At 43.3% G+C, this 16,185-nt stretch overlaps 1 protein-coding gene across 3 annotated transcripts in view; it reads right to left on the bottom strand.

Annotated features, from left to right (window-relative positions):
• Positions 1–6,628, bottom strand: part of NOTUM (notum, palmitoleoyl-protein carboxylesterase) — a 54,111-nt gene extending 47,483 nt beyond the window's left edge. The window contains exons 1-3 of one of the 3 annotated variants that reach the window (XM_033959949.1): positions 6,191–6,628; positions 5,123–5,465; positions 2,969–3,021 (exon numbers count right to left, since the gene is read on the bottom strand). In XM_033959949.1, coding sequence (XP_033815840.1) covers positions 2,969–3,021; positions 5,123–5,465; positions 6,191–6,239 — 445 coding nt within the window. In that variant the 5' untranslated portion in view covers positions 6,240–6,628. Of the gene's footprint in view, positions 1–2,968; positions 3,022–5,122; positions 5,466–5,848; positions 6,110–6,190 lie in introns of those variants that run through there. The other 2 variants (XM_033959950.1, XM_033959951.1) reach the window with 2 other exon arrangements.
• Between the last annotated feature and the right edge of the window lie 9,557 nt (positions 6,629–16,185).

The raw sequence follows: 16,185 nt of genomic DNA, 5'->3' as shown, positions 1-16,185 counted from the left end.
TTCTGTTCTGTGTTCATGGCTGAAGCGCCAGGAGCAGGACCGCAGAAGCCAAACGTGAATAGGGTTGGGGGAGTAATAGACCCTGATTGATTTTCAGAGGGTTGTGTTCGTGAGGAGCTATCTAAAATAAAGGTAGACAAAGTGATGGGGCCGGATGGTGTACATCCGAGGGTGCTGAAGGAACTTAGGGAAGTTCTGGTAGCTCCGCTGACTGACCTTTTCAACAAGTCTCTAGAGTCGGGAGTGGTACCGGAGGACTGCAGAAAGGCAGATGTAGTCCCTCTACACAAAGTGGAATTACGGAAGAAGTATGGAGTTATAGACCAGTAAGTCTGACTTCTGTGGTAAGCAAATTAATGGAAACACTTTTAAAATAGAGAACGTTGAAGTTTCTGGAATCCTGTGGATTACAGGACCAGAGGCAACATGGATTCACTAGAGGTGAAAAAAAAAAAAAAAATTTAATGCTTAGGTCATGCATTTGGGCTTTCAAAAACCCAAGGGAACGGTACAGTTGAGTGGGTGAAGAACTTATGTACACAATGGAAGAGCGGGACTTGGGTGTGATTGTATGTGATGATCTTCAGGTGGTCAAACAGGTTGAAAAGGTAACAGCGGAAGCTAGAAGGATGCTAGGTTGCATAGGGAGAGGTATGGCCAGTAGGAAAAAGGAAATATTGATGCTTCTGTATAAGACTCTGGTGAGACCTCATTTAGAATATTGTGTACAGTTCTGGAGGCCACACCTTCAAAAAGGTATAAAAAGGATGGAGTCGGTCCAGAGGAAGGCTACTAAAATGGTGTGTGGTCTTCGTGATAAGGCATATGGGGACAGACTTAAAGATCTCAATCTGTATACTTTGGAGGAAAGGTGGGAGAGGGGAGATATGGTAGAGATGTTTAAATACCTACGTAATATAAATGTGTATGAGTTGAGTCTCTTTCATTTGAAAGGAAACTCTGCAATGAGAGGGCATAGGATAAAGTGAACAGGTGATTGGAGTAATCTAAGGAAATACTTTTTTACAGAAAGGGTGGTAGATGCTTGGAACAGTCTCCCAGAAGAGGTGGTGGAAACAGAGACTGTGTCTGAATTCAAAAGGGCCTGGGATAGGCACATGGGATCTTGTAACTTTCCCCCCGCTCCTTTCAACTCAAGTTTGTCTTGTTGTTAAATATTTATCATTTGGTTTTTTGTTAAATATGTGTCATTCGATCTGTCCTTATTTGTATTTCTATTTTTAATTTATGATTTTGTACATCGCTTAGCAAATCGATTAAGCAATTAATCAAATATTAATAAACTTGAACTTGAGAGAGAAAGAGATAATGGTTACCGCGGATGGGCAGACTAGATGGGCCATTTGGCCTTTATCTGCCATCATGTTTCTATATGTTTTCTTCTATACCGCAAGTTTTGGCAAGGATTCAATGAGGTTTACAACAAGATTTCTTAACAGTGATCATGAACAAGGAGTTTTAAGGTTGAGGAAGTAAAGATGTGTTTGCATTTTGAATTAGGGATTTGAAGAGAACAGATGAATTTTTAACATTCATCTAAAGTTATAATATGTGTCCAGTTGATGAACATAAGAACATAAGAATTGCCACTGCTGAGTCAGACCAGAGGGCTCACGCGGCGGCCCTCTGGTCTAAGACTAGCACCCTAACTGAGACTAGCCCTACCAGCGCACATTCTTGTTCAGCAGAAACATGTCTAACTTTGTCTTGAATCCTTGTTAGATAAGTTTCTGCTAAACAAGAACGTGCGCTGGTAGGGCTAGTCTCAGTGTTAAAGAAGGCTGTTCCAAATTTGGGGGCCTTGGAATATGAAAGTGGATTTGAATAACTTCTTTTGGCTATCACTGCAGACCTTCACAAAAAAATGTTTAGCACTTTAGATATTCAGTCATAGTAGACACATAACACCACAATTGGCGATAAGAATACATAACTCCTGAGTGAATAAAGTTCTCCCCCACCTCCCAAATGACGCCAAAGACAACATGGCACCATTTTCCTGTCATACATGTTCTACATGCAATATTCCTCACCTCCCCCAATCTTGGAAAATCCCATTATCTCTATTTGGTAGAAACAAGGCTTTGTCTGAGAAAGGCAAAAGATCTGAAATCTATACCCCAACATCTAGTCAAGTCTTGCTGCAGAGCAATTCAGGGTTGCAACAGAACATGATTGTGAAGATATTTCGGAAACACACTCAGGGGGCCTGTAACAAAAACAAGTAAATGCCAAGGATCAAAATAATCCATCTCAATCAGCACCGGAGTATAATCCTGTCTCTACAACAAGGTGGCAAGAAACAGGCTTGTTGATATTTATTCCAATCAGGTTGTCCCATACCTCCCTTGTACCAGGGACCCATCAACATTCTCCATGGTGTATTTGGGGGGAGGGGGTTGCCACCCCAACAAAATTTAGATAATTATCTGTATAAAAACTTTCAAATCCTTTTTCAGTAATTTGAGAGGAAACATTTGCATAACATAGAGCCATCTTGGAAATTCTGTCATTCGAAACCAGAGGGAGATGCAGACAACTGGACAATGTCTCAGAGGTGTAATCAAGTAAATGAGATTGTTTAACCAATACAGATCAGAGGTCTGTTTTGTTAACTGTATTCCCAAATATTTAAAGGCTCACAGAACCTCTTGTAATATACCTGTACGAGGGGCGTGGGCTTAACTGCAAAAAAACACAAGTAAACTGATATTACACCAAGACCTCAAATGGGGAATGAACTACTGAAATGCTCAGTTTGCATGAATTTTAGACCTGGTTCAGGGTCCCAAAGAATGAGACAGGGGATACTTGCACTAAGAAATTAAAGGGAAACACATGGAGAGCTTTAGGAAACAAAATACCAGCCACCAGAATCAGAACCTGCATAAGTAGGTTCAATTGTGTGAGAAGAACCAACCCAACTTTAACACATCGGAAGACTCACCTTCCAGAAACACTAGCCACCTTTTACTGCCTTTGGATTCTTTTAGGTAGTATCTGAAAGAGAGGGACAGAGACATTTTGGGAAACAGCTTTGGTTAACCACAATATCCAAAAGAAAATCTCTCAGTTCAGCTAAACAGAAGCTGATTAAAGGCTTTCCCTTGGTAGACGGGCTTTAATCTGTCTCCAAAATACATTCTTTGCCTTAAACTGGTATTTCTTGGGTGTCCTAGATCTAATCAGGGAGAGATCTTGCACCTGTTTGTCTTGCTGCTCACAGCCACACAGGGGCAGCAGAGAGCAGCTAGTTCCCCCTGCAGATTTCAGTAGCTGTAGCAGGGGAGCCTAGAAAGAACTTTTCCTTTTAATCTTTGAATGTCCCTCTACCCAAGGCCATAGCCAAGCGCTACATCCTCAGCACGATTCTTTGATTGGCAAGGGCTGCCACTGTACCTGCAACCACTTTTCCTTCTTTGCTGGGCCTCCCTGGGCACTACTACTTATCATTTCTATAGCGCTGCTAGACACACTCAGACAGAGCTTGCAATCTAATCTCACAGAACTATGGACAGCAATGAAAAGAAAACAAATCAAGCATGTCAGGCTTATCGGTCATGGGAACCCACATGGCCCCGAATGGATCACAGATTTAACCCAATGCTTTTGGCCCAGCAGTTCCCTGTTGCTCTTTAGGGCTTTTGCCTTAACCACAATCAATCAATCTCTTTTGGGCTTCATTTGCAATACCCCATTCTGTTTCATCAGAGAAACTCCACTGCACAGGGTTTCTTTCAGAACCGGAAGAATCACTCCAAGGACCTCTCCCAGATCACAATCTTGCTATTTTTTCATTCTTTGTCTGTCTACTCAGATCACACAAGAATATTTATTTATACCTTTACTTGTGATACCTAGGATGTCCTAGTGAATGTTTGAAACCACAGATGTCAGACTACTAAACTCTGGACCAAAAAAAGAAAGTTAATCTCCAGCCTGGCTGCATCTCATTTCAGTAAGAGACAGTTCCTCTCGTAGACACATTCCCAGCCCAGACTCTGCTAAGCTCTCATTATCTGTTTGTAATGGTTGAAAAGAATAAACTATTGTGAGTGATGAGATGGAATTCTATTATAGGATGTTCTTGACTACCTTCTTTTTAACCTCCCCCTTTTTGATAGCAGACTAAAACCTTAATGGCCCTATGATCTGCTACTTAACCGTGAAAATGCCTCTAAGCTGTTTGCATAAGATGGGAGTGGAAATATGCAAATGTATCCAATGCATATTTATTGCAGATATCCTGAAAAGATAACTGGGTAGGGGTGGGAGAGCCCCTGGATCAGTTAATTGTGAGGCAAAGCTCCCTTTTGGCTGTCATTAGGCTTTTGTGTGATTTACTGATTTTTTCTGACGCTTTTGTTCCTACCAGGAGAGGTGAGCTATAGTTAACCTTTGATTAATTAACCTAACAAGGAGGCTACATTACTAGGATGTTATAATTTAAGGGAACCTGCTTTTATTTAGGCTGTGTAAATTATTTTGTTTGTAGAAGAGCAACCAATCAGAATGAAACAATGCTGAAAGGGTTAAAATCAATTTGCCCTTGGCAATCAGCAATTTTAAAGCCACTGACTGCTGTGAGATGAATTTAACCCAACCATTCAATGCCTTGGCACCAGCATTGAAGATCCAGAGCTAAATGGGCAAAAACGCAGCCCTGTCTGCTTGCTTAGCTACATGGGCGTCAGCCCTACTAGGACTGGTGGCTGCATAACTGTGGGCTCCTTCCTGGCACTAGCCACATAGCGCCTGCAGCAGCGAGGGGGATATTGTGTTGTACTTTCAAAGCAGATTTGATTTCAGGCACATCTTCTGCATGCTGTACTTTCAAGGAGCAGCTCCCCTGGGTCATACGTCCTCTCCTCATTTCAATGCCACATGTACCCCTGATCACTTGCCTCCCTCCTCAGCTCTAGGACTGAGGCATTCCTGAGCAATTTTGTCACGTTCCTCTCTCTTAGTAATGCAAGAGCAGAACAAGCTTTTGTCCAAGAAGAAACAAAGCGGCTGAAAGCATCTGAAAAGGGAACAAAGAAATCAAAGAGCTGAGCAGAGGAGCTAAGTTCTCCATCCTGTGCTTAGAGTTTGACCTTACCCAGCCGGACTGCCATCATTGCAGACGCCAGAGCCATTCCTTAGGAAGTGGAGCTGCATGTCCCGCTCCAGTGTCTGAGCTGAGCATGGGTACAGACTCTGAGCCAGGCTTTTGATCTGGGCCATGAAACTGTCCATGTTGCCCTCCACGGCAGTAAAGTCTAACGGGAAGCTCTCCACGGGCTGTCCGGCCACCTCACTTCGCTCTGGGTCCCCAGTCATAGGCTGAGACTGCTGCCCTCGCCTCCTCCAGCTCTTCCGTCCCTCCCCAGGCAACACGGTCAAGAAAAGCAGCACCAGAACCAGCCTCATCCTGCAGTCCAACACAGAGTCCAGCCTGGAACCTACATAAGTGAAAGAGGAGAGAATTGGGTGTTTTTGGTTGTTTTTTTTTAGGGGGGGGGGGTTCACGAGAGCATGAAGTCAGGTTCTCGGCTGGGTCAAGCATCTCAATATCATTCATTTTGGAAAAGGTGCATTGAGGGAGGGCGGGTTGAGGACCCCTCATTGCCACTGCTTCTCCTTGTGCTCCATTGCCCAGGTATAAAACCGATAGAACAGAGAAAGTACCTGCCAACATACTTTTTGTCTAACTTTTTCCATCAATTTACTTGTTATATTTCATTTTTTTTGACGAACTGTAAATCGAGTGGAGCTCCTTAGGGAGTAGATTCGGTTGTACTACAGAAAGGCAGGACCTGTTTTTGGTTTATCAACTTTTGAACACCTGTTGATTTATTTCTCCATTTCCCTTACTGCTTCTCTTCTGGGGCTTGGAGGCAAATCCCTTCACCCAGGTACCAAGGATCTGGGAAAGCAGCCAGCAACTCCACTTCTCCACTCATCCCTGAATCTATCATGCCTGCAAAATGCATCTTGAGGAGTTCTTTGGGGGGGGGGGGGGGTTATTCTTTAAGCTACTCCTCAAAAGTTTTCCGGCTAAAGAAAAGGCGCTCGAAGAAAGCCACCACCACCACCAAACCCAAAGCCTTAGCTAGACCCAAATCCCTTTGCCATTTCAAGCGGGTGGGAGGGGATTAGTGCTCGGAGCCCCCCTCTCCTCTCTTACCGTCCTCGGCCCGGAGCTTGTGCAGCGCTGCCCTCCGGATGGGCTTCATTCATGGAAAAGCCGAAACTTTACTATAGGCCCCGCCCCCTCCCCGAGGCAGAGGAAGAATGCATTGCAGGAGACCCTCCACCTCCAGGTACTTAACCCCTTCGGGCCCTGGAAATACTCGCCAGTTCAAGCAGTTTGCAAGAGGTGCAGAAGGAAGCAGGGCCCCAGCTAGCTCTTCGGCTCAGGCACCCCTGACCAGAGCTCTGATTTCGCGCTCCCCTTCAATCCATGTCTTGTAAGCTCTTGCGAGCAGGGACTGTCTCCTTGCTGCGTAGTGCTCTGCAAAGTGGCTATGATCACATCACCCCTCTCCTCCAGCCACCTCATTGGCTCATTCGCTCTTCAGCTCCTCACTCTCTCTCCTCTCTCATCGTCTGTACCCATCTCCAGACTCAGACCCTTCTCTCTTGCTGCACCATATGCCTGAGTCAGTACTCAAGCTCCCTCTCTGGCAGTATTCAAATCCAGACTAAAAGACCACCCTGTTTGTAAAGCACCCTCGCCTTAGAAACTCCCTAACCCCCTACTTTGGTGGTAGGACTTTCACAATGTGCCCTCTATGCTGTGCAGCTGAGGCCATGCAACTGTCCTGGCTCACCAGTAGCCTACCTCTCATTGCTACCGCTGTTGCTGCCCTCCCAAATCAGCAGCAGTGGCAAAACACAACAGATTGCAGGACTATATTGCACCCAAAAATCAGCCACCCGCCCCAACCCTTCCAGCATCCTTCTTGTTCCAGGGCAGAGCCAACAGCCAAATGCAGGTTCAGTGCAGCAACAAGGGCAGAAGGGTTGTCGGGGAAGGAGCCAGATGCTGGATGGAAGTAGGGAAGTGTGGGGCATTGCATGGAAGTGGGGAGAATAGAGAGACACATGTTGGAAGGAAGTGGGAAGGATGGGAGTACATGTTGGAAGTGGGGCGGATGGGGAGCACTTAATGGAAGCAGGGACAGGGGGCACATGGACAGAAGTGGGAAGAACGGAGGCGCATGTTGGAAGGAAGCGGGGAGAATGGGGGGGCACTTATTGGAAGTAGGGACAGGGGGGCATGTGGAAGGAAGTGGGAAGGACGGGGTACATGTTGGAAGGAAGTGGGAAGGATGGAGACACGTTAGAAGGAAGCAGGGAGGACAGGAGGGAAAAGGATAGAGTTAAAGAATAAGAGGAAGTGATACAGAGCCAGGGTGAACGGAAAAGATAGAAAGCTATAGGTAGACACAATTAAAAAAAAAAAAAAAGGAAATTGATGTTTGGATAGTAAGAAAAAAACTTGTCCAAACCTTTCTTCAGCTTCGCTATCTGCTCTTACCACAACCTCTGGCAACGCATTCCAGAGCTTAACTATTCTCTGAGTGAAAATAATTTCCTCCTATTGGTTTTAAAAGTATTTCCCTGTAACTTCATTGACTGTCTCCTAGTCTTTGAAATTTATGATGGAGTGAAAAATCGATCCACTTGTACCTGTTGTACTCCACTCAGGATTTTGTAGACTTCAATCATATCTCCCCCCAGCCATCTCTTTTCCAAGCTGAAGAGCCCTATCCCCTTTATCATCTTGGTTGCTCTTCTTTGAACCTTTTCTAGTGCTGCTATATCTTTCTTGAGATAAGGAGATCAGAAATGAATGCAGTACTCCAGGTGACGTCGCACCATGGAGCGATACAGGGGCATTATAACATTGCAGTCTTAAAGCTGCATTCATGGAAAGGAGATGATTGTTGCCTTCACATCCTGAAACAGCAGACATGAGCCATGTGGGGTGGATTCTCCCAAAAGAGGACTCTTGTTAATTACTCAGGGAAGCAGTTCATATTTTATATAGTTTGATCAGGTTAATCAAAGTTCTGTTTTTATACTGGTCCTTGTTTTAATTTGGCATATTTGTTGCCATAATCCTTTTTAAGGTAATAGATGTATTTAACTATTCAAGTTAATAATGTCCATTACATTAAAATTTTGTTTACAAAATAATTTTTCTATCAGCACATTTGGTTTGTTTATTATTATTAATTTTTTTGGTATTTGACAGATTCTGGCATTTAGCTACAGGTATGAACTTAGGAATAATGGGGGAGGGGGTGTGTGGCTTCTTCGGGGCTTATCTGAGTCCAGGGCCCCGGAGGGCCTTTCCATTACCTCTGGCCTCTCTTGCCCTGAGTATAGTGGAGGGGGGTGGATGTGATGTTGTGACTCATATCCTATTTATGTTTGCTGTAAAGTTATCTATGATGCATCATTGTTGGTTCTGTGCACCATAGGTATGCCTTGTATTGCTTTTGCAGTTGTTTGCATCAATAAAGATTGTTTGAACCTCATTTTTTTGTATTATCTTTACAGCTTTCTTTTGAGTGATTTTTTTTACATTTGTTAAAAGTTACATCACACTGAGATATTAAACCATATTTTATTCTTTCTTCTCTTTTTTTTTTCCCCCATGGCTTATGCAAAGTATCTTTGTTGTCCATTAGATAACAGGGCTGTTGTACAAATTCCTAATAACTGTTACGGTCGACGTCTTTGTATACATTTTTGCTCATTGACAGAAACTGACATAATACTACAAACTATAGAAAATGAATAGGTCACACCCCGAGTATATTTGTAGAATAATTGTTTCTATTTAATATGCATATTTGATATGTATATGTAATAATAATAACAAGCAGTTCAGAGCGGTTTACAGAGGAAGAGGCGGTATACAGACAGCAATGTTACAGAAAAGGACTTTCAAATTACATTAGCATGCCAAGAGTAGTCAAGATTTATCCGGAAGCATTTCAAAGATACAGCAAGGCAGGAAAGGAGTCAGAGAAATTTATCAAAGAGATAGGTTTTAATTTAATTGATGTACACACTGATATGTAATTTTTTGTAGTAACCAATATGGCTTTTTGTTCATTCGTTGACCATGACTGATTTTATTTACAACACTTTTGTTAGGAAGTTAAGGACTCCTATTATCAAACTGCGGTAGGGGTTTAACACGCAGAATACCGTGCGTTAAACCGCCTGCCGTGCTAGTCGCTAATGCCTCCATTGATGAGGCTTGCCGCAGGGGTTAGAGCATGATGATATGTCCGACTCACTAACCCCGCTAGCGCACCTTGATAAAAGGAGCCCTAAGTCTGATAGTCGACACGTTATATTTTACATCATGCATACGCTGTTTTTTAATTAATTTTTTCATTGTTTTATATCTATAAATTTATATGTAAAATTTTTATTAATATTATTTGTATGTTGTTATATGCAAATTAGTGTATATTTATATGTTTCATGCTTCGTGTACTACAGACTCCTGATGCAGGCTGTTTTGGCCGAAACACAGACGTGTCTTTATTAGAACAATAAACTCTTTAGAACTTAGAGGTTGTCTTCGCTGCACTTTTTGCAGAGGGACTACAATAAGATTCACTTTGAACTCTCAACCAGGCTGCTTCCCGCTCCCCTCTCTCCATCTGCCCCTTCTACTAACCTTCCCTAAACACCTGCCACCCTCTCCTTTCTCTGAGATCACTGAGGAGGAAACCACACATTTTTTCTGCTCCTCCAATCCGATTCCCACTCACCTACTCTGTGCTATCTCACCCTCTGTCATCCCTCCTATCTGTCACATCCTCAACCTATCGCTCTCCACTGCAACTGTCCCTGATGTCTTCAAATATGTTGTTATCACAACCCTCCTCAAGAAATCATCACGACCCCAAGTGTCCCTCCAACTATTGCCCCATATCCTCCCCTTCTTATCCAAGTTACTTGAATGTGCTGTTCACCGCCATTGCCTGGACTTCCTCTCATCCCATGTTATTCTGGATCCACTTCAGTCAGGCTTTCGCCTACTGCATTCCATGGAAACTGCCCTTACTAAAGTTTTCACTGACCTGTTCTTGGCCAAATCCTCATCCTTTTTGGTCTGTCTGCCACCTTAGATACTGTTGATCATCACCTACTCATTGATATGCTGTCTTTGTTGGGATTCCAGGGTTCTGCCCTCTCCTGGGTTTCTTCCTATCTTTCCCATCGCACATTCAGTGTATACAATGGTGGTTCGTTTTCCACAACCTTCCCACTATCGATTGGTGCACCTCAAGGGTCTGTCCTGGGAATGCTTCTTTTCTGAATCTACACTTACTCACTTGGAGCACTGATCTCCTCCCACGGCTTCCAGTATCACCTCTATGCTGATGACTCCCAGATCTACCTCTCTGCGCCAAATATCTATATTGAAACCCAGACGAGTCTCAGCCTGCCTGTCCAACATTTCCATCTGGAAATCTCATGGCCATCTAAAATTAAATATGGCTAAAACCCTGCTACTCTTCTTCGTGCCTAAACCAACCTCTCTGCTTCCCTCATTCTCAGTCCCTCCTATCTGTGCCCTTCTCTTCCTCTGCCAACTCCAGACTCTGTCCCTTTTACCTTCTGCACCATATGCATATGGAACAAGCTACCCGAATCCCTACGGTGGGCTCCATCTCTGGCAGTGTTCAAGGCCCAGAAGCCCACCTCTTCAAGAGTGCTTTCAACTCCTAACTCCTCGCACCTTGGGTTCTGTCTATCCAAGTTAGATTGTAAGCTCTTCTGAACAGGAACCATCTATTAAATGTCAAAATGTATAGCGCTATGTATGCCTTTCAGTGCTATATAAGTGATAAATAGTAGTAGTAGTATTAAGGGTGGGGGAAGTGACCTGTTTGAGAACTCAAGGTAAATCTTGTCAAAGAACTCTGCCATACTAGCAACCCACTTGCATTTTAAAAGGTGAAGGGGGGTTCTGAAGGGACACGTATCAAGTCCTTAGGCCATGTTTTCCAGCTGTAAGAAAGCCAGACCCTGTTTGTTTTTCCCTTTTTTAAAATACTACAAGGACATTTATGTTTGAACAGAGATGTTGTGAAGTGAATTCAATTGTTTTGTTAAGCCGTATTTACAGACAGATTTAGATTAGAAGCTCTGCTGGTTAAGGCTTTTTCTGACCTTTTGGACTCCATCCAGAGATATAGGGGAAAATGCTGATGTCTTTAAAGTTTCATGTGACCGGTGTCCATATATGGTTTGTGTTTACGTCACATGCTGACACATGCTGACAACACTGATTCATGTAAAAGATATAAAAGGAATGTGAAGCTGATATTAAAATGGACATGTTTTGGAAGATGATTTCTGGTCTTTAAGATATGTCCCCAGGTGCATCTGACTTTCAAATGACAGAGACACAGAAAGTATGGGGCAGGAATTGGGACCTAAGCCTTTTCAGTTGGGGGCACGTCCGCGATGGGCAGATGATATCACCAATATTTTGTGAGTATTTCTGAATTTTTTCTGTTCTTTAATACTCACTGGATAGTGGTGACCTGTACCCACCCCTTATTTTTTTAAGTTCAAGCTTTGGGTTCTATTATGGAGTTTTTTTGGGGAAAATTCTCGGGGTACTTTCAGTAAGCGCCCCTCGTGAATATAAGCAGCTGCCATTCTTTCGGGAAGAATGAAATTATTTATAGAACCCCCCTGCCCACTCTGTCATTTATAAGGTTAAAACTTTTATAGAGTATAAGATTTTATTGTCTCTTATTACTGTACCTCGCTTATAAGGTAAGATAAGCGAATATTTTTGCATTGTTATATTGTTTTTGTAATTTAGTCATAAAGGCACTTAGGATTCTCCTAGACAAATGAGACTTGTACGGCTGTGTGTGTATGACATTCTTCCTTCAGCTCCACCAATGTTTAACACTGAGGTAGGACGTGCTGTTATGTGGAATGAATTGCAAGGTCTGTTTGAATCAGTCTAAGATCTTTCCTTCGCAGCTTGTATACAAGCAGCTTTCATTATCAGGGTCTGTGTATGAATGCTTTTGCCCCTTCCCCTAGACTTCTCTGTTTGGGCTTCCACTGACCCCCTATAGTGTTTCTTTGAAGTTACTCATTCTTGTTTTTATCAAGCAGTACGGTGAGAATCATGATTCTACTGCTTGTTACTGTTTTCTAAGCTGATGGCATTCCCCGTTTCGTCCTAGACTTTAGGGCTGTTAGTGTTTTGGTAATTCTCATTGCACTTATGTTTCTTGCACCATTCCACCGACAGCCAATGATTTTTTTTTCTGTCATTGTCCTAAAGAATGTTTTATTTTTGTCCCTGTTGGTGAGGCTTTTCAGCTCTTTTTTGCCTTCACCTTTAAGCAACAGTATACCTGATGTGGAATGCCCCAGGGCTATGTTGACTTCATTGTCCTCTGGGCTATTCTACAGTCATGCACTGCCCCTCATGGTCCTATTCTTATTTTGTACAACTTTTTGTGTTCCATAATTCAGGAGACCTGTCAGGCTGATAGTTTGCACCTTTTACAATGGTTGTCTGTGTGTGGTCACAAGGTGTCACGAAATAAACTGCACTGGTATAAAACTGAAGTGAAATACCTGGGTTTTGTCCTGTCTCATGGTCAGAGGAAAATCTGCACTTTCCGCACTGCTGCTGTTCTGGGTCTGCCCCGCCCAGCTACCAAGAAAGACATGCTTACTTTTCTTGATATGATTGGTCACTGCCGCCAATGGATCTCTGTTTGTTCCTTCTATGACCAGATTCTGAGACAGACCCTGGTTTCTGAAATGACTGCTCTTATCAGATGGACTCATGAAATGTTGGACATTTAAGATGTGCTTTGGTTTCTAGCTCAAGTCTGGGTTTTCCTGCTTATGCCCACATGTTTTATCTCTTTGTTTGGGACTATTGTAACACCATGAAGGGAGAACATGGCGGTAAGTTACGCTCTGTTGCCTTTTTTTCTATAGTCACTCCTGTTCAAGAAAGCCCTGGCTGCTTGTGCTATGGTGATAGAGATGGTTACTCTTCTGACCCTTGGTCACCCCACTATCCTTCACACTCTTCACGATGTACAAGCCCTTCTTTTAAATGGGCTCCTGGGTCTCACGGGTGAACAGGATTCTTTTCCCTTCTAGTCCTTTGTTACCCCCCCCCCCCCTCTGAACTTGATGCCTGGCGTTTGGCAGGTGCCCAAAGCCGCCCTTTTGGACGGACTTTGGTGCAAAGAGGGGAAACCCTGGATACCAGCTGCTAGCTCTCCCTTATTCATTGCCCAATATCATGGTATTGGTTATCGTAGTGCTCGCTCGACATTTTAACTTCTTGCTAGTGATATTTTCATTCTTGACCTTTTGCTCCTTGATACAGAGATATATAGTTCGATAATTACAGCTGGCACGGTTGTGAATTGAAAATAAATTGGAAAATACAATTCCTTTCCATTGTTTTAGCTGAAATTAGGATGTTGCTAATTTAAAATGTTTTTTCCGGATGTATACATAGCCATCCCAGATCAGTTTTGGCACAGATATTTCAAATGTTTTCCAAGGGTCCTCTTTATCACTGCAGAGATAGAGACGCTCCAAAGAGACATTAGCTTTATGCCTTTTTCCAAATATGAGATGGTTATGATATACATTATTTGTAGTTTTGGGTTTTTTTTATATCAATGTGTTTATTTGCAGAGTTAAATTCAGCCCTGCACACTTGACAGATGGAGTAATAGCTCCACGCTTAAAACTTTATATTTTGTCTGTGTCATGTCTACTTGTTTTAGTTTAGTGGGTACCCCAGGATACATAACGTTGGCCATTTCTAGAGCTCTTTCTCCACTTCTTACTAGCCTAACTGCGCAATGTTCTTTTACTTATAGCTTTTATATTCTGAATATAGTTTAGTTAGGGGTTATATGTTTAAGAAAAAGTTTTACTTTATACAGCATTTATTTCATGGTGTTCCCTACATATGATCCATTCAATATACATTTCTGAATACATTCAGTACATCAGTATGGTCTCTCTGAAGTGCATAATAAGTTATATGCAGCAAGATAAAAACATATCCTTTTGGATTGTTCAATTAAGAACCTTAAGTAACTGAGTATTGTCTCTCTTTTGCCATAGCTATGCTAAGTAAATTAATTGGTATTGTTACATGTTGCCACATTCAGTATAGGCAACATGGTTTTTCTTGTTTTCTATCTCTTATTTGGATCACATTGGAGTACAGCTGCTGAATGATATTTGGAATGCTTTTCAAGCATTTCTTTTCAAGTATCTCTTTCTGTATGCACAGACATCTGGCTGCTCTCCCTTTGAGATTCTCACGGGATGATCTTTCCCCGCCCCATGGGTAGATTTTCCCTTGATACAGGAGGAATACGTCCAAAAGCTAATTGAAATATTAGGGCTTGTTCAAAGAAACGTGTCTTGCACTTCTCCTTTCTCTCCACAGATTCCTACCCATTTTTTCCAGCCTGGTGATTGTCCAGAAGCTTTCCAAGGATCGGAAGCAGACGGATTTCCCCTTTGGCCTTCCCACTACTGTGATCGCTGTGACCAGGCCCGCTGCACTCACTGAGGAGTATCCTATTTGGATCCATGCAAGTCGCTTGAAGAGGGTTAACCTAAAACCCCAGAAGCAAGTCTTTCCTGCGCAGATTTCACCTCCTCCAGTGGAACAACATGATGATCTCATTGCAGCATTCTACCAACTTTATCATTCTCTTACTGGCAACGCTGTTGCTAGTTTTTCTCCCTGTATGGATCATTTCTAACTGGGTCTACAGGGATGATGTGTTTCTGCCCATACCCATCTGTAAATGACACTCCTGCTGTAAACAGCACCCCCGGCATCTCTTTGCGAACACACGTTAAGCTGGACTACTCCCTCGCAAAGGCTGTCCTTCAATTGGAATCCAGAAAGACAGACAGTATGCTACCCTTTGGTATAATTCCAGCAGTGTGCAAGTTGCCACCTTCTCCTTTGAATATTGTGACATTGTGGACTGTTCATCAATTGATATCCCAAGGCTGTGCCATTGGTCCTCAGAGATTCCTAAAACTAAAGACATAGAAACATAGAAACATAGAAAGATGACGGCAGAAAAGGGCTATAGCCCATCAAGTCTGCCCACTCTACTGACCCACCCAATTTAGTCTGTGTGCTAATGACCCAATTCTTTAACTTGACCTTCGTAGTGATCCTACGTAGGTGTCCCATTTATTCTTAAAGTCAGGCACGCTGGTGGCCTTGACCACCTGCACTGGAAGCTTGTTCCAGTGATCTATCACTCTTTCCGTGAAGAAGTACTTCCTGGTGTCGCCATTAAATTTCCCTCCTCTGAGTTTGAGCGGATGTCCTCTTGTGGCCGAGGGTCCTTTGGGAAAGAAAATGTCATCTTCCACCTCGACACGTCCTGTGATGTACTTAAATGTCTCAATCATGTCCCCCCTCTCCCTACGTTCCTCAAGAGTGTAGAGCTGCAGTTTGTGCAGTCTCTCTTCGTACGAGAGACCCTTGAGCCCCGAGATCGTCCTAATGGCTATCCGCTGAACCGACTCGACTCTGAGCACGTCTTTATGGTAATGTGGCCTCCAGAATTGCACACAGTATTCCAGATGAGGTCTCACCATGGCTCTGTATAGTGGCATTATGACTTCAGGTTTCCGGCTGACGAAACTTCTATTGATACAACCCATCATCTGCCTTGCCTTGGATGAGGCCTTCTCCACTTGTTTGGCAGCCTTCATATCTGCACTGATGATTACTCCTAAATCTCGTTCTACTGAAGTCCTAGCCAATGTTTCTCCATTCAAGGTGTAAGTTCTGCATGGATTACCGCTACCGAGGTGCATGACCTTACATTTCTTAGCGTTGAAGCCCAGCTGCCAGGTCGAGGACCAGCATTCCAATGTAAGCAGGTCCTGTGCCATACTGTCCTGCAAGTTGCTTTCACTTACTATATTGCATAGTTTGGCGGCGTCGGCGAATAATGCTACTTTACCTTGAAGCCCTCGAGTCAAGTCCCCTATGAATATGTTAAAAAGGAGTGGACCCAGGACCGAGCCCTGCGGCACTCCGCTGGTCACCTCCGAAGTCTCAGAGAGGGTGCCATTGACTACCAC

Source organism: Geotrypetes seraphini, chromosome 10, assembly GCF_902459505.1.
Source record: "Geotrypetes seraphini chromosome 10, aGeoSer1.1, whole genome shotgun sequence".
In the NCBI taxonomy this organism is placed as follows: Eukaryota; Metazoa; Chordata; class Amphibia; order Gymnophiona; family Dermophiidae; genus Geotrypetes; species Geotrypetes seraphini.
Note: the sequence above shows the minus strand (reverse complement) of the source record. Positions and strands in the feature narration are given on the sequence as shown.